The sequence below is a fragment of the Vanellus vanellus genome (genome assembly GCF_965231255.1).
Source record: "Vanellus vanellus genome assembly, chromosome: 12".
NCBI lineage: Eukaryota > Metazoa > Chordata > Aves > Charadriiformes > Charadriidae > Vanellus > Vanellus vanellus.
Genome location: NC_138917.1, coordinates 14,827,940 through 14,849,656, shown reverse-complemented (window position 1 = coordinate 14,849,656; position 21,717 = coordinate 14,827,940). Strand labels below are relative to the sequence as shown.

Here is a 21,717-nt window from a genome sequence, read left to right as displayed (position 1 = left end):
GCTGAAGTCGATGATAATGAATTCCTCTTTTTTGGTATCTGTCATATGTCTCTAACTAAACAGTGCCTAATCTCAGAGCAGATACAGTGTTTAATGTAAAGTTTAATGCATTTCTTATACAATACTGCCAGTGAATCTAAAATGCTTTACAGAAATGATGCTCACTGTGACACATTTTTAAATTATAGGCTGGGTTTTTTTTTGTGCTAGCTACAAGCAACAGATTGACTTGCCTGGGAACTACACATTGAAGTAGAAAAGATGAAAAAGAGGCATTTTGAATTGTCAGTATTAGAGCAACTTGTTTGATGCCACTAAGGGAGGGATGGATCAGTCAAGAAGCTAAAAAGATTTGAGGACATTTGAGAAATCCACCAACAAAAGAACTCTCAAGACCTTTAGTACTTTTTAGAGTAAAAAGAGTAAAGATACTGCTTGCATATTTATTTTCTATTTAGATTAAATAGTCATTGTGTGATGACCCCACTTTTCCATATACAGATGTTTTACAAAGTGTATCATAGTGAGACTCTATATGATAAACAGCAGAAGTGCTAAATAATCACCATGAATATTTAAAAGCTTCCTAATCTCTGAAATCTGAAGAGACAGCCATTTTTCCTGTGAGGAACTGAATACATCATGAGAACAGAGGGAAAACAGTTGATGAATCTTGATTAGCAATCACAACTCTTTAAAAAGCAAAGTGAAATAAGGCCAAAAAGGCAAGGAACTGACTGGTAGAAAAAAAAAAGACCACTGATTTAAATAAAAAAGATTAACTGAAAGTAAAGGCCAACATTACAAGAAGAATAAATGAGGTAGGCAAGAACAAATGGATAGCTTTTCTGATGTATATTTAAGTTTGAGAGATAGTAGGGAGGCCTTCTAACAGTGACAGAATTTTCATGCAGACAAATGAACTACAGAATTAGACCGATTAGTTTTCTGTACAAAATTACATATAACAAGCTCCTCTGGCTGTGGACTGAACTCAACAAAGCCTCTTCCTGGCCCATGTATTTACAGCAAGTTATTGGCTTTGGATATAGAATATGTGGCTAGTTTTTGCTGTTCTACCATGGGTTATGTGTTGGACTTCAATGACAGACCGGAACCCAGATGTGCAAAGATAACAATGACCAAAATATTGGTAGCCACCAGGGATACAAATTCCCAGGTATGCCAAGACTTGGAGGTTTACAGCTGCATAATGCGGCTGAGAGGTTATGTGATAATGTGATTCAAATGCCCACTACAGATCCAGTCCACCATATAACTGATAGCATTTAGGTTTTCCTTCTGAAATTAAATAGGTAGTTAGAAATGGCATTAAAACAAGACAATTGAATTTATGTGATTCTGACTCGAACAGGTCAATTTTATATGGCCGTAGATTTAGCAGGAATTGAAAAAAAAATTCACTTAAAATAATTGAAAGTGACACAAAGTCATTTGCTTTTATGTTTCCTGATCTAACTGAGTGCCTAAATAAGAGCTGTATTTCAACCTTAAATAAAAAATTAGTAATAGTGATGCCAGATAAAGATTACAGGTATCTGAGGCTGAAGTTTAGCAATTTATGAGAAATGCAAACAGCTAGAAATAGGTTCTCTTCAAACTATCTGGGGTCCACTGATAACACAACATTGTTTCATTCTAATTTACAAATAAGCAGGAAAGGAAAGACGTGTAGAAGGAGAACAAATTCAGTTTGCATGAAATTAAGAAAAATTCCCACAGATTTTGATTGCATTTGGTCCTTCTTACAGCAAACTGAATTAGTCTCACTAGATTTGCACAGTAATACAAATTTGTTAAAGAATAAGGGATGCCTTAAGTTAGGCAGTCTAAAAAATCATAGCAGTTCTCAGCAGTAAAATGAAACAGAAATACCCCGTTTTACCAGATTAAAAACACAACAAACAAAACCACTAACAACATAAATATAGTTACGTTAGATAAATTAGATGGCTTTTGCACACAAATACTATTGTGATCTGCAATAAAAAATAGTTGCTTCTTTGGTTAGTGAAAAGCTGAAAAGTACCCTGCATTTCATAATGTACCTTTGGAGTTTCAGTAGTGGTACAGCCTTTACAGCAAAGGTAACAGACCTTTTTGGTGTCTGTGTCAGGTTTATTGTAAATAATGTCATAGCTTATTAGCATTGATACCATTCAGATCTCTGCTACTGCCAAACTCGGTGTTTATGCCATCACTGCTTTTGGGCATCAACTGCAAGTACATAATCATCACCTTTAACCCCACACTGCCTTTGCTACTAAAATGGTTGATCTGGAGAAAATAGCAAAACATACATAACAGTTATCTTACTGTAAAATCCTGGTAGAGAAAGAACAACTACGTTTTCTCTGTTGCACACACTGTTCCCACATAGCTGTTTAAAGGCCCGTGGTCCTCTTGACTAACTTGTGTTTCTTGGTCTCAGCTGCAACAGCTGTTGCCCTTTTTGTCTTTCAAGAGAGATGCTGGGGCCTTTGCCTTCCCTGACAGTGAGTTAATATCAGCAATTGTTTAGCGCTGTCTGCATGAGATTCACTATATCCCCTCCAAGTGAAATCTAGAAAAAAAATTGTTACGACTACTTAGTTTTTTTCTCATCTTTTTCTATTACTTGATTTCCAGCCTTTCTATGGAAAGAAGGAATATCAGAAGTTGTTCAGGTTTAGTTTTGATTCCTCCAGAACAAAAAGTCCCATCTTACCTGTTCAGGAAGAACAAACAGGAAACAGTAACAGGCAAGAACAAGCGTTGAATGCTAATGAGTTAAAGTTTCAAAGCAAAAATATCAGAAGCTGGCATCAAGGGAAGTCTAGACAGTGCCTATGACTCTGCAGATGAGTTCAAGGTGGAATTCTACTTAAATCCTTAAGACAGACTGGCATTAGCCACTGGTTACTTGTGTCAGGGTTTTTCCTATGGCGGTGGCACTGGTGTGCATGGGTATTCAAGGGAAGATTAATGTCAAATACTTCTTGGAAGGTCTATGAAAAGATCCGTGTGAAAGGAAGAAATGTGAATGTGATGTTGATAACCTCAACATCAGGTTGTAGAACAGCAGGAAAAGTGCTGCAACAGAACATAGTTTGTTAAGGTGAGATTTATTTCACTGCAGAAGGCTAAGCAGTCTTTGACCATGTCAGCAACATGCCTGTGCTGAGACAATTTAAGTCCCTGGTAAGCCAAGGAACATGCAGGAGGAGCGGAAACTAGGTCATTGGAATTGTTTTGCTTTCTTTTAGTGATAGAGAACTGCCCCTCCACCCCGCTTCTCTCTTTCTCATATTCTCTCTCTCTCATATTCTGTCTCTCTCTTTCTTTCCCTCAGTACCGGCAGGCTTTCAAGGTGTGTTCTAGAGGCAGTCTGACTGGATTGTAACTGGCCTCTGCCAGCAGGCAGAGATTTGGAAAAGTGAAGCTTGTAGAACAGGAGCTCTAATAACAAACTTGAGAGCAGTAAGTACCAGATTGATACTCATGTTTACTGAAGAGAGTATGAACCACATCAAGGAGGAAAAACAATCCCCAGCCCTACAAAAACAACCACTGCTACAGCCTTCTGTCTTTGGTGGCACCTCATGCTGTCCTAACAACATGATTCATCTTCATCTTGGGAACAAAGCCAATCTTCTGCCATTCTTTTGAAATTGTTAGCAAAGGGACCAATTGTAGTAGCCATTTTTAAAGCTGAAGAAGCCATCTTGCACTTTCAAATTCAGATGTAAAGCAGAAAATAAAAAAATGTATAAGGTTTGGGTTGTTTTTTTTTTCCGGTTGCTGTCTTCTTGGTAATGAAAGGATTTTCATTGAATAAAGGAATCTTCCCAGATTTGGAATAAGCTCTTTCGTTGGAAATTCCTTCAGTGGTTACTTCTGTCACTCTCCTCTCCTCAGAGGAAATGCAGTCTTTTAAGAGACCAGATGAAAAGCCTCTGAAACTTGAAGCAGGTCAGAGAGGATTATTCTAATAACTGTATCAGTGTTCTAAGTATCACACAAAGTTGAGAGAAAGGATTTTCACATGTGAACCAGAATTCGTTGGTGCAGAGTGAATACAAATCTTTATATAGTTAACCAGGTTTGGAGAAGCTTCCTCTTCCCCTAGATGTCCCCACAGCCTCCAGAAACCCAGCGGGTAAGGACTACAGGATGAAATGATGAGCTGTCTCTCAAGGAGATATTCACCATGCAAGAAGAATTGGGAGAATTATTTGATCAAAGAAACAATATGATGCCAGAACATACACTGTCCCAAAGAACTAACGTGAAGGCAATGCACTGCCAGGAGCTGGCTTGTCTCTTAGGAGTTTTCGTATGCCTTTTTACTATACCTTTACGCTGGTGCCATCTAAGAACGCTGGCAAATTGCAAAATAACACTGTGCCCAGAAAAAAGCAAAGAAGGGTGTCAACTGACCTAAACCTGTCTTTGAAAAGTCTTGAGCAAATTTCAGAGAAAACCCCTCAGTCCGTAGAGAGGCTTGTGTGATTTGGATTTGGTAATGGCAATAGGAATGAATTGAAAAGGGTTCCCTCGAGGAGGCCATGAAAATGTGTGGTGCTTTTAATCCCAGAAGAGCAATGTGGCATTTCAGCTATTTCTGAATTCCAGAATGTACCCATTCTCGACTGCTCCTCATTGTTTCATTTTCATTGCCACTGCTTCATGCCTCCTCTTGATGGTTATCAGGCAATAACATCACACTATGAAACATTGTGCTATTTCCTTCGCACAAGCCGAGTCTGGTTTTGCTGTGACTTGCACAAACAAGCTGTATAATAAGACAGCTGGCAAAACCAAACATTTCAGCATAGCTGAGTCTACCCTGTAGTAGCCAAGTTGCTTGCTGCCTTTTTTTTTCCCTCTCTCAAAGGGCCAAGAAAGCACTACCCAGAGGCCCTTAACTAATAGGGACTTGAAGGCCTGAATTAGCGTTCCAATCTTTTTATTAAAACAGCTCACAGCAGAAAAATAAACCTGACCTGCTTACCACAGAGTAAGGCTTTGAGTTTGTGTTATGCATGGGTAATTCAAGCTGACATGAACTGTTGTTGGAAGGAAGGAGAAGGCAAATTCTGGATTTTGACTTGAAATGGCAGTGATGACATGCATGCCCCTAATATCAGATGAGAAAATTGATGGGGCTGACCATTAATTGGCAGATCTGATTCAGGGATTACAGAACAGGAGTTGTCCTCAAGTTACTTTTTCCTTATACATTGTTCAAAGTATATTTGCATTCCGAAATTTTGCCTGTATGAATAAAGCCCTAGATTTTGACTGTAAATGCCAGAATTAAAATAATGTTCATTAGAAGGAGATTAGACATTAGGACCCTGTTGACTTGAAGACCTGTTGGAAAAGGGCTATTTTGGAATAGATTTTGCTACTGTATTGAACAAGAAAAGATCAAATAACTGAATCTTGTGGATTGTGTGCTTCTGAACATATGATTTTGGTAATTGTACTCTTAAAACTCATTTTCTTTCATCTTCATCTGCAGTAGTTTTTGCCCTGTTAAAAAAACATGGCTTTTACTACAGATTTGCTTCCGTATGCAACATGTACAGGCAACTGAGGAACAACAGTTCTGTCTTAATGAAGTCAAATGCTCTTGCCTGGAAGATAGTTTCTTAGTGTGCACGCAGTCACGTATTCAAAGCAGAAAATTATAGGATGGTAATATAAGCTTAACATCTTTCATTACTGGGTGTACCAGTCAATCTTCTGTCTTTTTCTTGGCATGTCAAAGTATATTTCTGCATGTCATTGTCTAAACTGTGTTTTATCTTCCCACAACTCCCAGGGACACAGTCAACTCACATTTACAATTAAGTCTGGATTCTAAGTCAGATTTTTTTTCTATTCAATTTAAATGCCTGAAGAATTAGTAAAACAAAAAGAAAAGCTCCACAGTCTTTTAACCAAAATACTTTAGCAGAAGCCGCCTGAGATCATAGCTACATAAGTAAAAAGGATTTTGGTAGTTTTACTATCTAAACAGAAATGTAGGGAGCGAACCAGTGACTTGAAGAGTAAGCATGCAACAAGAACCTATTTGCAATAGTTATGCAAATGAAAAACACAGGCACAAGAGAGGAGTATACAATTTGTTTACTATAAAAGCAAGTCAGACTACAGTGGCTGTTCAGAAAAAATGGGCTTCAGTGTGTAGAGACTGTGTATTGCCATTGAAGGCACATAGTTCCAGACCTAGTGGTGGAACACACTAACCACCTGAGCTGACCCGAAGCAACTCTCTACATGCTACCAATGTATCCCTGCAATACCGTCCCTCTACCCCTTTCTGCCCTACAATTCTCTTTCAGTAACTTAAAAGTTTTGACAAGGACCTAACGTTGTGTGATTTACACAGGCAGGCACAGTTTCCAGTGTTACGTGAGCTGACTTGTGGATCTTAAAACTCTGTTTAGTATGCACGTGCTTTCCAAGTACGTGTAAGCCAACTTAACCTGCCATAGGACTTGATGTTATGTAAAACCTAAGCAGGAAATGGGGGAAAAAAGGAGAATGTAAGTGGAGAGAGATGTCAGAGTTACAGATGTGAAGGGACTTTCCATAACATGGTCGGTTAAAATTAGCATGAATGCAAGTAATAACCCAGGTATGTGTGCTGCCTATGTAAAACACAGCTCGCTTGTTATTACTAAGTAAAGAGAAGGGCTTTGCCCAGAGACTACGTTATTCTTGCATTGAATTCATGTTCAGGCTAAAATTTCTAGTCTGAAATGTCATTAAAGTCAATACTTGACACGGTGGCCATCTGTTAGCAAGTCTAAAAAAAGGGGGATAGAAAAAAGATCTCATTTGTTTGAGTTCTGTTGAGAGTATAATCATTTATTAAAATATGCCTGTGCTCTAGCTTGCTGTAAAAAGTTTCCAGAAACACCAAGGAAAATGGCTGAAGGCAGTTCTTTCTCCCTGTAGCACCTTAGTAAGACAGAATCAGCTGATTATTACCATTAGCAAAGGGGAAAAGAAATCAGGTTTTCACTTTTGAAGCATGATGCAATTTCAAAATTACATAAAAAAATATTCAGAGAAGTGATTCAAGTAAGTGATTTTGCATAAAGATTTCCAGCTGGGAAGACTTAATGTAGATCAAAACCTTGATTTTCCACCTAGATGAATAAAGGTCACAGGCCAACAAAACTTACTGAAGTCCAAGTACAGCATGCCCCATCTGTAATCCTGAGCAATCAATCTTACTCTGCTTTAATAGAGTATTCTAACATGTCACCATACATTGGCTTAATCCCACTTTAGCTGAAATTAATGCCTCATTTTTATTTACTTTTTTAAAGAACTATCCCTTCAGTTGCCTAGTCGGAGACTTCTCAAGTAACATTTTAGTCCTTATTTCTATGCACACTGTGGAGTTACAGCTCCTGTTGTAATCATTTGCAGTTAATAAACAAAAGAAGCAAGTACCAGATAAACTGAGGAACTGCTATTCAGAGTCTGAGACAGCAGAACAAAAATCAAAGAAGATGAAAGCTTACACTGTGCAAACAGCTTCAAGCAGTTATTTTATAGTCTACATAACAAGCTGTGTAAGTTACACAAGTATGAAGTCACGGAATCACACAGAATGGTCAGGGTTGGAAGGCACCTCTGGAGCTCATCGATTCCAACCCCCCTGCCAGAGCAGGTTCACCTACAGCAGGTGGCACAGGACGGCGTCCAGGCGGGTTTTGAATGTCTCCAGTCGAGAAGACTCCACCACCTCTCTGGGCAGCCTGTGCCAGTGCTCTGCCACCCTCAAAGTAAAGAAGTTCCTCCTCATGTTAAGATGGAACTTCCTATGTTCAAGTTTGTAAGTCTAACTGAGTTGAACCAAGTTTCAACAGAGAGAGCCTCTATTGCATCTGATTAGACAATGTCTTCATTTAAGATGCTTTTAGTTTAGAAACAAATGACCCAAAGGCATCTCAGCAGAACAGGACAAATGCAGACTTACTAGTGGCTGTATCATTGCTTCACCTCTGCCTGCTCTTCCTGCCACCAGCAAGTGCACTGCTTCCATGTCGGACTATGGAGTCCGTGCTTTCATGCCTGTGCAAAAGCTCCTTCCCCATCACACGTAGCAGAGTTGCTACGGGGCAACCCTTTTGCTGTCAGTGAAGGGTAATCATGGATCTAGATATGCTGTGGGGCATCACCTTTCTGACAACCGCTTCAGCCTCTTTTCTTCAGGCAGTGTTAATTCTGCTGGCAGTGGTTGACCTAACTCTGTGAGAGGGATGAAAAAAGTAGTTGTCCAGTTTTAATTAGAAGTAAATAAAGAAGTGCCATGGACCTGTGATCACACGGAAGTCAATTTTAGACCAAAAAATAGACACTTAGAAAACCTGTAATATTTCAAGTATAAGGAACCTAGGTACTAATCAAGGCTGTATAATTTTCCAGACAATTTGATTAAATAATAGAAGGAATAACAGTATTTTTATCAGAAATGCAAAGAGGAATGAATATCTTGAGCAGCGTGGAAGAAAATAAGGTCTTTCAGCTGCTTCCTTAAGTTGATTAGTGTTCTCTGCAGACACATTTTCTCAACTTTTGCAGTAATACTGTCCTCCTTCCCTGCCAACAGGGAGGCTTTTTTTCGCTTTAGTCATCTTAAGAGCATAGTCACATGTCTATGAATGCTGGTAGCCTTTGATAATATTCCATGAGACTGGTTCAAGAAAGAAACTTGTAAATGGAAAATGTCACGCAAGCAGGCACGAAACCCCCATAACAATCTTTTAATAAAGCGATTGACAATGACTTGCTCTTGCATTTTTAAGAAGTAGATTATTCTGTCTGCCTGTGACTGAGCTGGTCATTGAAGTAAGCAGGGGAGCTGGGAGGAGTTAGTTAAGATCATATTATATTTGTTTTGTCAAGTAATATCTCCTGCCCTGTGACGCTAACTTGAAAACAAACATACTCAGTGAGAACACTGGAAGATCTTATACTCTGGAAAATGCACCCACTAGAGAACCTAGTTGCATAAAGTCAATGACATCTCTATAACCAAGTTGTACGGCAAAAATCAAAACAAATGTTTTGAAATGCAAACTCCATCACCACTCTGAAGTTTTTAAGTAGAATTCTAAAATAGAAGTTGTTTTTAATAATTATTGAGTTAGACATAAGTAACTGATGTATGTAATAAACAGTGAGCTGAAAACATGCTTCACCTTCTAGAACAAGGAAAAGCAAGTAACACAAAGACCAAAGAATTAAAATAATCTTTTCTCATTAGCATTCCTATGGCACTGTTTTTGTTCAAAGCACTTCACATATACTAATCAAATTGGCCTTGCTGTAACTATAATAACATATCAGCAAGACTTTCTAAAGCAGCAAAGGCAGGAAATAATATTTGAGATCACAGAAAAGTAACTACGCCAGATGCTTTATTCAAAACAAAAGTGAGTGAGTCCTCATGCTGACGGGGGGGCTGTGATGTGAACAGTACAAGCAAGAAGCCATGCCTGAATTGCTAAGGGTTTGTTTTTTTCAATGCTAAGTTTTAAGATAAGGAATAAGAGAAGAATACAAAGAACAAATTGTAAGCACTGACTAATTTGGATGTTTTATTTAGTACAGTTTGGCTCAGCCCCTCAGCAGTATCTTGTATCAGGCTTTATTGCCCTAAAAGCACTAACCACCTATAACTTTGGGCAGCGTTACGGAGCGTTTGTGCTCTGAGGGCTTGTTGTCCTTAAATACCTCAGCTTGTGCCATTAAGAAAAGAGAAGCAGAGCATCAGTGGTCCCCCCTGGAAGGCGTTAGCCTGCCCGGCCCTGGGACGGCCAGAGGCAGAGGAGCGTTGGCTGAGCCTGGGGAGAACCGGGTGCTGTTAGGAGACGGCCGGTTTCGGAGGTGCCTGCCCGCCCCGGCAAAGGCAGTATCTCCGACATCCTCGTGAACGCTTTAAACGCTCTATCAGTATGATGAAAGCTGGTCAGTCACCCTCTTGTATAACCGAAAGGACACGGGATTGCAGCAGAGGGGTCAAAGTGGCTGAAGAAATGTAAACACTGCTTTATGGGGGGATACTGTATTTGCCTTATGCAATCAGTGACACGAGATAAACAGTAGCCGGAGGGCCGGTTTCTTTGTTTTGTGCCTCTCCCGCCTCCCGTGGGAAGGGGCGCGAGTGGGGGGTGTCCCGCGGCGGAGCGGAGCGGGAGCGGGGGCGGCCCGGGGCGGGCGGGGCCGGGCCGGGAGGCGGCTCCGCTCCGCGGCCTGGCGCCGGCAGCTCCCGCAGCCCCCCGCGGGGAGAGCGCGTCCGGCCGCGGCTTCGGGCAGCAGCAAGGACGATGGGAAAAGCTGCTCCTGGTCTGCGCGTTTTTAACTCGGTGCGAGGCGCGGCGCCGGCACCGGCAGGGCCGCCGTCCCCCCGACCCCCTCGGCCGCCCGCGCTCCCGAGGCTTCCACAGGGTCGCGTCTCAGCCCCGCGGGGCGTCAGCGACCCCGCCGGCCCCACCGCCTGCCACGTCGGCCCCACCGCCGGCCGCGGCCCTGCCGAGCCCCCCGACGCCCCAATCAGGAGCGGCGGCGGCGGAGGAGTGCCCCGGGGGCAGGGCCAGTGCGGGCGGCGGCGGCGGGCACGCCGCGGGAGCGGAGCGGAGCGGAGCGGCGCGGCGGGGAGTCCGCCCTGCCTGCCCTGCCTGCCATGCCATGCCCTGCCCTGCCCTGCCCTGCCCTGCCCTGCCAGCCCTGCCCGCCCTACCCTGCCCGCCCTGCCGCGCACCCCCCGCCGCCCCTGCCTCACCTTCCGCAGCTCCTTCTCGATCTCGCCGGCTTTAAGGACGATGGGGCCCCGCACTGCATATTCCACCGCCTTCACCTGCGGGTTCATGGACTCCAGCGTCAGGATCTTCTCCCTGCTCGCCTTCTCGTTGATCTTCACCGCGGAGGCCTTGGCAGCGCTGCTCCAGCGCACCGTCCCCTCCCTCGCCGGCGGCGGGAGCCGGGGGCACGGCGGCCGCGGCCCCGCCGGCAGCGAAGCGGCGCAGCGCAAAGCCGTGTCTCTCCTTCCGCCCCGGCAGACCCCCGGCCCGCTGCAGCCCAGGCTTGCCGCAGTTTGCTTGGCAACCAAGGCAAATCGATGCATGGTCTCTCGGGTAGCTCCCAAAGCAAGATTAAGGGTATTAGCGCTGAGGATCGGTGTGTTTTGTTAGCAGAACCGGGAGCTAGTAAGATGCACGCGAGCAAGAGATGCAGTCAGAAGAGATGCCGAGGAGCTGGCACGGCTACACGTACGTGCTCGGTCCTCCCATGTCCCGACCCTGCAAACTTAATTGCAACGGATACAACTGATCTTGCAGGGTTGCGATGCCACCAGAGCAGCCATAGATCCCACCATTGCATCAGATTAGCGTCGCAGACCCCTCTCCCCGACAGAAGCGCTACTGCTCCCGAGGAGTCCCGGGTGAAACCATCCTCCCCACGCCGGCGCCGCCGCCGCCCCTGCCAGCGTTCCCCCGGCCGGAGGCGTGCGAAGGTGCGGATTGCACCAGCGAGGCTGCCGGGCGCGCTGCCTGGCGGGTTTTGTAGTTCCTGCAGCCCTCGGCTGCGCCTGCCCACAGCATCAGGTGATGGGCAGGGAACTACCGCGCCCACAGGCCCCCCCGGCCCGCCCGCTCCGGGGTCCCGCATTGTCTGCCGCCGCCCGCGGGCGGGGGCGCGCTCCCGGCGTTGGAGATGCCGGGGGAACCGGGGAGGGGGCGAACCCGGGGGGCTTTCCTAAGGGAACGGCAAAGCCAAGTCTTGTCGGCGCAAGCCCCGGAGCGGGGCCGGGGGCGGCGGGGGCCGCGGAGTGCCTCGCTGCCGCTGCTGGTGCCGCCGCCGCCCGCCCGGGGCAGAGCGAGCGCTCCCTTTGTTTGGATTTGTTTTTCTGCTCTGCGGTTTGAGAAACGCAGTATTGCCCCCGCTGATTCTCCTCTGGGCGTTGGGCAAAAAAGCCTCCCGCTCTCGTTTCCCGAATGCCGCGGGAGGTGCGGCGGGGGGGCGGTCGCGGGGTCACCTGTTGCTGCTGGGGGGGAGATGAGGCAGCGAGGCTGAACGGCGGCAGCCTCGTCCCTCACGCTGTCACTCTGCCAGGGGAGCATTTTCTCCTGATCCTTCCCTCCCGCAGGAACAAGTCGGTCGTCTTTCACAGTTTCCTCATTGTTTCCAGATGATGAAAATGTTTTTATCTCTCGGGTTCGGTTCAGCCTTCACGGCAAATGACTGGAGATCTGCCATGAAATACAACTGCGGCAGATATCAGGGGGGAGAGAGGTAAATGCTCTCTCCTTGCTGCCCCTGGGGAGGACAAGGCCCGTTGTATCCGTCCTGGGTGTCCAGAAGAGACTCCTTGTTTGTGCTCAGAGGGTGGAATAAGGGATCATTCACTCAGGAATATTCCTATGACCTAATGTTCCCTCCCCGAGTAGGAGCCTGGGCTGTAAATCAGGCTTATTTGTGAATTGTTTTTGTAGAACCTTCTTTTTACTTACTCTTTCTCCACTGACTTAGAGAGAATATAGAAAACCAACTTCCTATTTTAGGTGCCTAAATTAGACGGTTTGAGACTTGGGCTCTGTTCTGCGTGGTTTTGGTATCTTTCCTGAGTTGATGAAGAGAAAACAAGCTGCTTTTGTGGCGTTTGACTTTATTTTGTCCCATACAATTATATATTGAGTCTTTTTCCTGTGCTTACTATTTCATCTTTCTAACAAGCTTCTGCTTGCCGTAGTGTTTACTTCATAAGTAATTTGTTCCAGTCCTTACTCTATTTCAAGCGCAATATTTTAACTCTTGCTCTGTGCTAATTTAAAAATAATTGCTACTTGAGAATTTTAAATTTTTTTTTTGTGCTGAAGGGAGCATCTTGAGATGGTGCAGAACACTCATTTGTTTTACTCAGAAATTAAATTTTTTGGTTTTCCAGTCATTGTACTGATTGTACTGAGAGCTTTTCCTTGTTTAGTGTTCAGCTTGTGAAGCTGAGTGGAGTGTGTCTGGCCCTGCTTATCCTCCCTCCAAAATTCTGCTCACAAAGTGACCCAGTGAAGCACTATATGTTAGAAATTCAGTTCCCAGAAGGACTTTTTTTGTTTATTTGCAGCTTCAGCAACTCTTTCAGGACATTGCATTCTGCATCTCCTTCAAACTGACACCACCTCCCCACCCCCCACCCCCATTTTAAACCTTTTTAACTTTTGAAATGTCAAATTTTGGACCCTGTATATTTCAATGTTTTTCCTTTAAAGTTGTCATCAGTTGTATATCTGGAAAGCTGAGTGTTACCCGAATCCAGCTTTTTGACTGATAATTAACAAGCAGGGGTGCTTTTTTTCCAGGTTTGATAAAATATAGTTCAGAAGAAAAGATTTCAAGCTGTGGTAAGACTTGTCAAGGTTAAATTTACCACAAAAACGAAACCAGAACAGTTTTCGCACTAAGCTTTAATCAGATCACCTGAAACGTTCAACTTATTTTAAATTCCAGAATTTATATTCAGTGTACACAAGTAGACTTCCCAGACATCTTGATTTGAGCGTGTTTCAGGGTTCATTAGAAATCAATGTTGAAATGTTACCCAGCCTATTAAAAATTGAAGCCCAACGGATTTGAAACTACAAATTTTACTAGACTAAGAACACAAATTGACCTTTGCTCTTGGTCCACACACTGCTGTCCCACCCCCAACCCACCCCCCAGAAACAGCTGGCGTGGCAGAAAGTTTCCAGCCAGCACTGCCACAGTATCTCCGATTGATCCCGGGGCAGAACAGGCACAGACTGGTTGACTGCTCCCGTTCTGCCTCTGCCTCACCATTCAGCAGGACCTCACACCTTGTTTGCAAATTCTGTAATGCTGCTTGTTAGAACGTAACATAGCACAGCAGCATTGGAATAAGGCTAACAATCTTAAAATGCATGTTGCACAAGCCAAAGCAGATGTTTTTAGTACAAAACATTTGCAAACTTGAAATCCAATAGTCTGATTAATTTTCTAAGTTAAGAAATGGACACAGGAAATAAATAAGATTTAAAAAAACCTTTCCATGTTCAATGTAACACAAAGCCTTGTTTGTGTTATAGAAAAAGTATCTGTTGCTTTAATTATGATAAATGTGTCCCCAAATGTTATTTTAGTGGCGATACTATTAGGAAAGGAGATAGTGTGTGATGAACTTGCAATGTTGAGGAAAAGGTGTGCCTATCTTCTTGCCTTCTGAAGTTAGCAGCAAAGCTCCCGATGACTTCGGGAGAGTCAGCACCCCACTCCTCTGTCAGCCGGACTGTGTTTTTATGCATGGCACTTTAACTTATTGTGGCTTGGCATATCTACCTATAAAATGAGGAAAATAAAACGTACCTGATGAGCTGTGAAATCAGTTAATGCGTGTTTGTAAAAATCATGTGCAATGACCTATTAAGGATGAAGTATCTTTTTGTATTTACTTACGGAAATCTTCCTTTCTCTCTCCCCGCTGCCCCCTGAGTTGAACCGCAGATAGCACGCATAATTACAGGCTCCTGCTATACCCTTCAGAGAAGACTTTAGCTTGTGCAAGTTGGCCTGTGGTGATCAATTGACCTGGTCAACAGGCAGTTTATGTATCCTATACAAATGATATGAACACAGGTTTCAGACAAGCCAGACAAAGAAGGTGGCAAGTTCTGCTTACCGAGGGCAGTTCCTTATCCCCATGTTGCATTCCATCTTTAGTCATAAAGCCATAGGATAGTCTTCTTGCAGTCATAAGAAGCTAAAATAATGAATTTCATGTCGATGGTGAGGAGTTGGAGATACAGAACAACAGCAAATGCATAAATACATAGAAAGGTAGAGAGTTGGAGAAAGAACCTTGACAAACAGACTAACAGCTGCTGTCACAGGTTTCCATTTGGACAGACCTTAAACAAGCTTCTTTGTCATGAATAGTTGCATGGTTTAAACCCCATGATTACAATAATGGCACGTGGCAAATAAGCATTCATTTGTCTTCTGCTGTTTTATTTAAATAAAGGCACTGGATAGAAAACTACCCTTAATAGCTTAAAATGGCAAAGTGTTGTTAATGATATTTAGGATTCTTTGAGGTCACTAAGTAAAGGGAAACCACAGTACAAAAACGATGGGTTTTTAGGCAAGAAGAGCAAACCCATTCTGTTTTCTGTGTTGTACAAGTATGGAGGATGGCCATTTCCTGTGGAATACTGCAGATGGTAGCTGTTCAGAATATAACCAGCATCTTCAGAGAAATGACTGTTCCTACTGTTCTTCAAATTGAACATAAACCTTTAAGATCTGGTCCAAAGCTCAATTCAGTCAGTGGAAAAAGTGCCAGTTCAGTGACTTCGTATCTTAATGTTTACCAGCTCTCATTCTCTCATGATAAGCAAAAAAAAAAAAAAAAAAAAAAAGGCCCAATCCCCTAGCCTAAACCCAAACTCAAAATGTCAAAAAGAAATGTGTAAAATACTCTATTGAATTATCTTCTTAAGGATTAATTTAAGAGGTGGTCTATGAAAATAATGTAATCTTATTTTGCAAAGCATTTTTTATACGCACTACATTTAAAATAAGACTGCTCAGAAGGTTTTTGGTGAAAAATGATCATTTTGTTGAAACTGAACTGTTCTGAACAACATGGGAATTTTAATAAAGTTTCCCATGAAAAGGCCTGATATGTGAGAATAAAATGTTGGAAACTTTTTTTTTATGGAATGGTAGCTGCAACTGGCATTAAATAATTTAAATTATTAATATTTTAATAAAAGATTATTTTAAAAATTTCATCTGAAGCTGATTTGCTTCACAAAGAAAATAAATCTTGTTTAAAATCATTGTTGACCTGTGCCATAAGTCTCATTTTGTAGGTTATGCTTCAGCTTGATGAGAGGGATCTTCCCACCAGGTTTTTACCCCGAGAGGGTTTCAGCGACATGTAACTCATTGTTATAGATTATATGGTCAAGGTCGCTGTATTGGACACATTTGCTTTAAGAATCAAGTAAAATCAAGCAGTTGAGGATTTTTTTTTTTCCTGTTACTAATACAGCAACTTACTAAAATACAGGAGCTAGAAATTAAAATGTTTCTTTTTGATTACAAAAAAGCAGCACAGTAAAGGTATAGAAAAGATATGACTTCTTAAAAAAATGTAAAATGTTGTTTACTGAAGCGGGCTTCACTTTGATTAGACTGTCGCCACAGATTGTGGAGGACAAGCAATGCTGACTTCCAGCTGCAGAGGTGGGAAAGCGCTGCAGTGACTGTATACAAGAGCGGGCCTTAATTAACTGGGCAGCTTGGTGATGCAGTGATGCTTTGAGCTGGCTCATAACTATGTCACATTGTCTGAACTAGCTAGCAGTGCTGGTAGAAGCTGGCATACTTATGCTGGTGGCATGGTCTGGTTTTTGTGAGGCAAGCTCTAATGTGCAAAACCTAAACTTGAGACAAGAAGTCAGCCTGAATGTGGGCTTCCTGAAACCAAAAGACATCAATGCATAACAACATTTAGAATAATAAAATGCTTTGTAATTGGGAAACACTCAATATTTAGCGGTACTTGCAGAACAAAGCCAACGTTTGTACCACTTAAATGTTCTTGCCCAAGTTCAGAGTAATGGGATCTCAAAGGATTTCTTAGGCCCCACTTTGATTTCTTATGAGAGGACTCAGAGGGTACTCAGAGTACAGCTACCCTGAAATCTGCTGATGAGAAGTGTAGTAACAGTATTAAGTATTGCAAACTGTTGTGATTACCAAAATTGCCAAAACCAGAATCATATAAAATAGCATTAAAGCTTGTCTAATTAATGGATTTTTATATCGTACTTTCCTCTTATCAGTTATATACTGTAACATTACAACCTCAATTGATTCATGGTAACATTGCAAATATTATCATCTAGCTGTTCTTATTATTTGTAATTTTCCTCTGATACATTCTGTTCTTGATCTGAATAACCATGTGTTTTAGATGTAACTTAGTAATTCTCTAGATAGTACTTTATCTGTGGAAAGAATAAACCCCCCACTGAATATAGCTGACTAATTAGGAGGTCGTTACTTAATCAGGATGCATTTTATAACCTTTCTGGCACAAGGTTGCACAGCATTTTAGGATTTTTTCAATTTGCTGCATGTTGTCAGCTCTTAGGCAGGTCAGAAGCTGTCAGCCCTCACAGGAGAGCAGAATGCTTCCAAATTGTCTGTAGTGGTGAGCGGAAATGAAACTTATGAAGTGCTTCTCTCTCCAAATCTAATGTGGATTAGATATGTGAATTGTACCTACTTTGGGATGCTTTTCTTGTGATATTATAGTTGCGTGCCAAAACACCGTAGTAGTACTGTAGAAGTTGGTGTGGCAGGCGTATACACTGCGTTCCAGGGAAGGGGGGAAAGAACCCTAAGATCTCAGTCCATTCAGATCAGGTGGACTGTGTTGTGACAACAGCAAAGACAAGAAGTAATTAGGAATAGATAATTAAAAATGCATGTGTAGCTTTTCATAAAATAGAGAAATGGCATAACTTTCTTATGTTGTATTTTAAATTCGTGTAAAGCACATTTTAAATGAAGCTTGGTCTTGCAAAGTCCCCCTCATTATTGACTCTCTAAGAGAGGAGGTATCTGTACCCTTAAAAAGGTATTGTTGTTTTCTCAGTGCTGGATTAAACCCCGGAAATGATGTGAAAGACATAGTCTTGGACTTTCAGAATTTAAAAGTAATGTGTTAATAGATGAGAGTAACAAGAAAAATATGTGTCTGGTAAATCTTAACAATCAGTTGTTTAGGTATAAATACTATCTTGTTTGCATTCAATAAGGAAAAAAAATGTGTTTTTATTAGAATAGTTGAACGGCTGTCACTGACTAGTTTATTTGCTCTCTAAAGAAAGGCAGGGTATTGCAATAGAGCTGTTAGTTCTCTTGTATATTCATTAACTTCTTTACTAGATACTGTTACTGTACACAGCAGAGCCCCCTGCTGTTATAAATACCCTCTGAAATACCAAAAGAGTCTTTCTATGTTTTGCTATGTCTGAACCTTCACAATTAATACGAAAAAAAAGTCCAAAAGTAGTCTCAAGGTCCTGGTTGCATGACTTTGGTCTTGATTCAGGAATGAAATCTGGATGCCCTGCCTACATAGAATGCATTTGTGCTTTTGGCAACAGTCGCAGTTTATATAAAAAATAAACCTGTCTTGTCTTTGTGTATCTCTGGAGAAAGGCCTCTGCTGGTAATGGAGTGCTATAGGCTGAAAACAATATGCAGAGAGAGAAGGGAAACAAACCCCACCTGCTGAGACATAACTTAAAATACTAACATAAGGGCAAATCAGCCAATTCAGTAACTCTCTATTCACACAGAAACCACAACACACACTTAGGGGAGCCCAAGATGCTCACAAGTAGAGAAGAGTACGTTCCCACGCCTTGAGTGGGAACTGGGCGGAAGATAAAGGCTCACGGGAGGAAGGGTAGAAAAAAAAATCAATAAGTTGTACTGTCACAGGAAAGGATATTGCAAATGATAAGATGTTTGATTCTTTATTCATCATACAATATTGGTAGTAAGGATGGAGAGGGATGGCATGACAAACTGGGAATGTGAAGGATACTTTCTAAGCTATAAATGTAATTTACCTCTCAGAAATTCAGGCCCTGCTGAGATAGCAGAGGTCTAATGCTTTTGCTGTTGCTTTGGTCCTGGTAGTGGTACAGTAGTCGCACACCGCTGTCTGACAACACTGACTGTGGTCTTCAGGAAGAGAAATTTGCACACGAGATTGCAGTAAGGATGGTTTTATAGTTGAGGCATTGGGCATAGAATCAGGAAAACTAGATCAAACAAAACTGTATACCTTTATCTTAAATTTATCTATAAGAGACAAAGTTAATACTTAACATATGCTCATTGTAACTTACAGCTTCTAGATACCCACAGCATCTAGAACCCCCCCTCGAGTACGTTTGTGTGGAGAGATGATGACCAGAGTTCACTGATGTTCCCTCACTACCAATATTCAGGATTTAAAACACTTGTAATTATATTTTTACTATATGTACGTTATGAGTTTATTTTTGTTTGCTGACAATTCATATATCCATTCTAGCATTGCTTTCATTTCACGATAGTGTGTATGATGCAAGCAATAGCACTTAAATTCTAACTACTATGTGTTACAGTGGTGGAAAACTTAGTTGTAGAATACTTTAATGAGCGTCATTCCTCTTTTGCTTTATGCGAGTAATTTAGAATCAAAATGTTGAGGTTATTTTATTGTCTTTACTTTTTACCCCAGCAAAAATATAAAGGTATCTGGAGCAATCACCTCTATCAGCATTTGTTTTATCACCTGAAATCAAAATCCTTTGTGTTGCAATAATGCGAAAGCTTCCACTGCGGCCAGTTGTGACATGTAGGCCTTCCAGTGGAAAACAGGTAGAAAATCCATTTACCAAACAGATCCTTCTGGCCATTTAAATCTCACAACAGTTTTACATTAAATCAATTCATTTAAGAAGAGTGCAAAACAACAATAAAGAAACAGTACAGCTGGTCTATTACTGGAATAGATTTTTCAGTGTCTTTAATTAACTTGCGTATATTAGTGAATACACAAAGATATATTTACATGAAAGACTTGGGAAGTCAAGTACAGTGAGAAGTACAAGAAGTACAGTATTTCATACAAACATGGATCATAATATTCTTCATTAAGGATTTGTCTTCATGGAGTCTCTGTCCATTACAAGGTATGCCCCTCTCTGCTACCATGCTTTGAGATGGCTTCTCCCTCTTCAGGGTGACTGCTAAAGGAAGGGTGGGAAGATGTTTTCCTGGAGCAGGTGGAAAAGCAGAGCCTAAACAGATTAGAAGTGATTAAAACCCTTGCATTTTCTCATTTTGCATGTGAAAAATAGCATAGTCCAGAGTTCTGTTATTTTGTTTTATCCAGGAGCTCTCATTGGAGATCTGCCCCTGATAATCATAGAGAGAAGCTGTCAACAAGAGAAGATAATAAATGACTTGCAGTGATCGTACTTGGGAGGAAGAACTGCAGCCTCCCACTTCAAACGGTAAATGTGAGAAATCTACTCTGAGGTTAGTATGAAGTGAAAGAGATTTGGTTTTAAAATTTAGAAAAGGAAAATTTTGTCCTAAGAGTGTCACCTCTGAACTTTGTCATATGAGAAGATTAGCCATCAAGATTACTAAGAGGAACCACATTTCAAATGATTAAGGTGAGGATGTACCTCTTTACTGTTGTTTATTACAGCACATGACTTCCCTGTGGTATCTGCTAAATGTTCAGATTTTCTTCAGAATATATATATGTAATTCGTTATTCTATGTGGTCTTTCAGAAGATGTTTCCATTTTTACAGTCTACATTTAAGGTATGGGCAGCAATCTTGTCACTTTGAAATCTGTAATGAAAACATATTGCTTATCTAGAGCATGTGTGGTCTTCTATGAATCTGGAACTCCATTTTCAAGTTTCACAGAACCTGTAATAACAGCCTCAACAATTAAGCTGAATAAATCAAGCACTAGTGAGACTCTAAACCTTGGCAACTAGGAAACTGTGATCTGTAGGGAAGGTCAACAAGCCACAGGAAGATAAGACTACTGGGCTTTCAGCTGCAGGGAGAATTTTACTTTGTGAGAAAACAGGACAAGTGCTAGTCTTTTTCTGCCTGAAGGAAGAAGTGTCTTTTTAATTTGCCTGGCAGGGAAAAATTATTTGGGCTGTCCTGGCAGATGAATAAATATTCTCTCTAGATTCCTGTCCACCAAGACCTGACAAAATGCATCAAAGTAACTCAGTAATGAGCTAGTAGACGGTACTAACATTTAAATAGCTGCAAAAGTCACTTGAAAAAAGTTTCCTCCAAACTGCTTCTGGGTTAAGTTCCCTGAAAGAGAAGTATACACAAAAATCTTATTAAAACTGCCTCTCCTCCAGTGTTTTTTCTCATCACTTAGGTCCAGCAAACTGAGTTCAAGACTAAATTACAAACATAAAATAACAATTCTGTTATATTGGGCCCAGATGCACTCATTGTTACCCATGTGAAAGCATTACAATCCCTGTACAGTTCTTTAATGTTGGCAGCTGTACTTCAGGCTATTTTAAACACTAATCTTCAAAAAGAATTTTTCTGTTGAGGCTTTGCTGCACTTTTCTCCTGTAGACATTTTGTAGTACAAGAAAAAAAAACCATCTAAACTCCTGTTAATAGCAGTATTGTCAGTACCACTTTCCTTTTTTTTTTTTAAAGTGGTAAATGATTCAGATATAAACATTTTGTAGGTACACAGAGCTTTTACGTGCTCATGTGATTTTTCAGTCTACGAGCTGTAACTTGAAGGAATCTTGGAGTTGATATGAGCATTTCCAGCTACTATATTTCTTTAAAAATGTACTTTACGAGAAACATAAAAGTGCAGTTGGTTTACGTTATGCTATTCATATTTTTAGGTGGGAGTGACGGGAAAAATTAATGTAAAAACATCAACTTTGCAAGCACAGCAGCATTTAGAGGCATGACGGGAGTACCCTGTTGACCCACCAGGCTCCCAAAGCTAAGGGGAGAGCAGACGATAACCCCCCTCAGCTTTAGTCTGTTCTTTTTCTGAAAGAAAAAAAAAAAACAAA

The 21,717-nt window shown here is 41.6% G+C and overlaps 1 protein-coding gene and 1 long non-coding RNA gene across 2 annotated transcripts in view; one reads left to right on the top strand and one right to left on the bottom strand.

The window, feature by feature from the left end:
- Window positions 1-11,160, bottom strand: part of GPT2 (glutamic--pyruvic transaminase 2) — a 25,235-nt gene extending 14,075 nt beyond the window's left edge. The window contains exon 1 of the mRNA XM_082489387.1: window positions 10,814-11,160. Coding sequence (XP_082345513.1) covers window positions 10,814-11,155 — 342 coding nt within the window. The 5' untranslated portion in view covers window positions 11,156-11,160. The remainder of the gene's footprint in view (window positions 1-10,813) is intronic.
- LOC309676758 overlaps window positions 1-21,717 on the top strand; it is a 23,436-nt gene extending 1,719 nt beyond the window's left edge. The window contains exon 2 of the long non-coding RNA XR_014269624.1: window positions 20,015-21,717. This is a non-coding gene — a long non-coding RNA (uncharacterized lncRNA). The remainder of the gene's footprint in view (window positions 1-20,014) is intronic.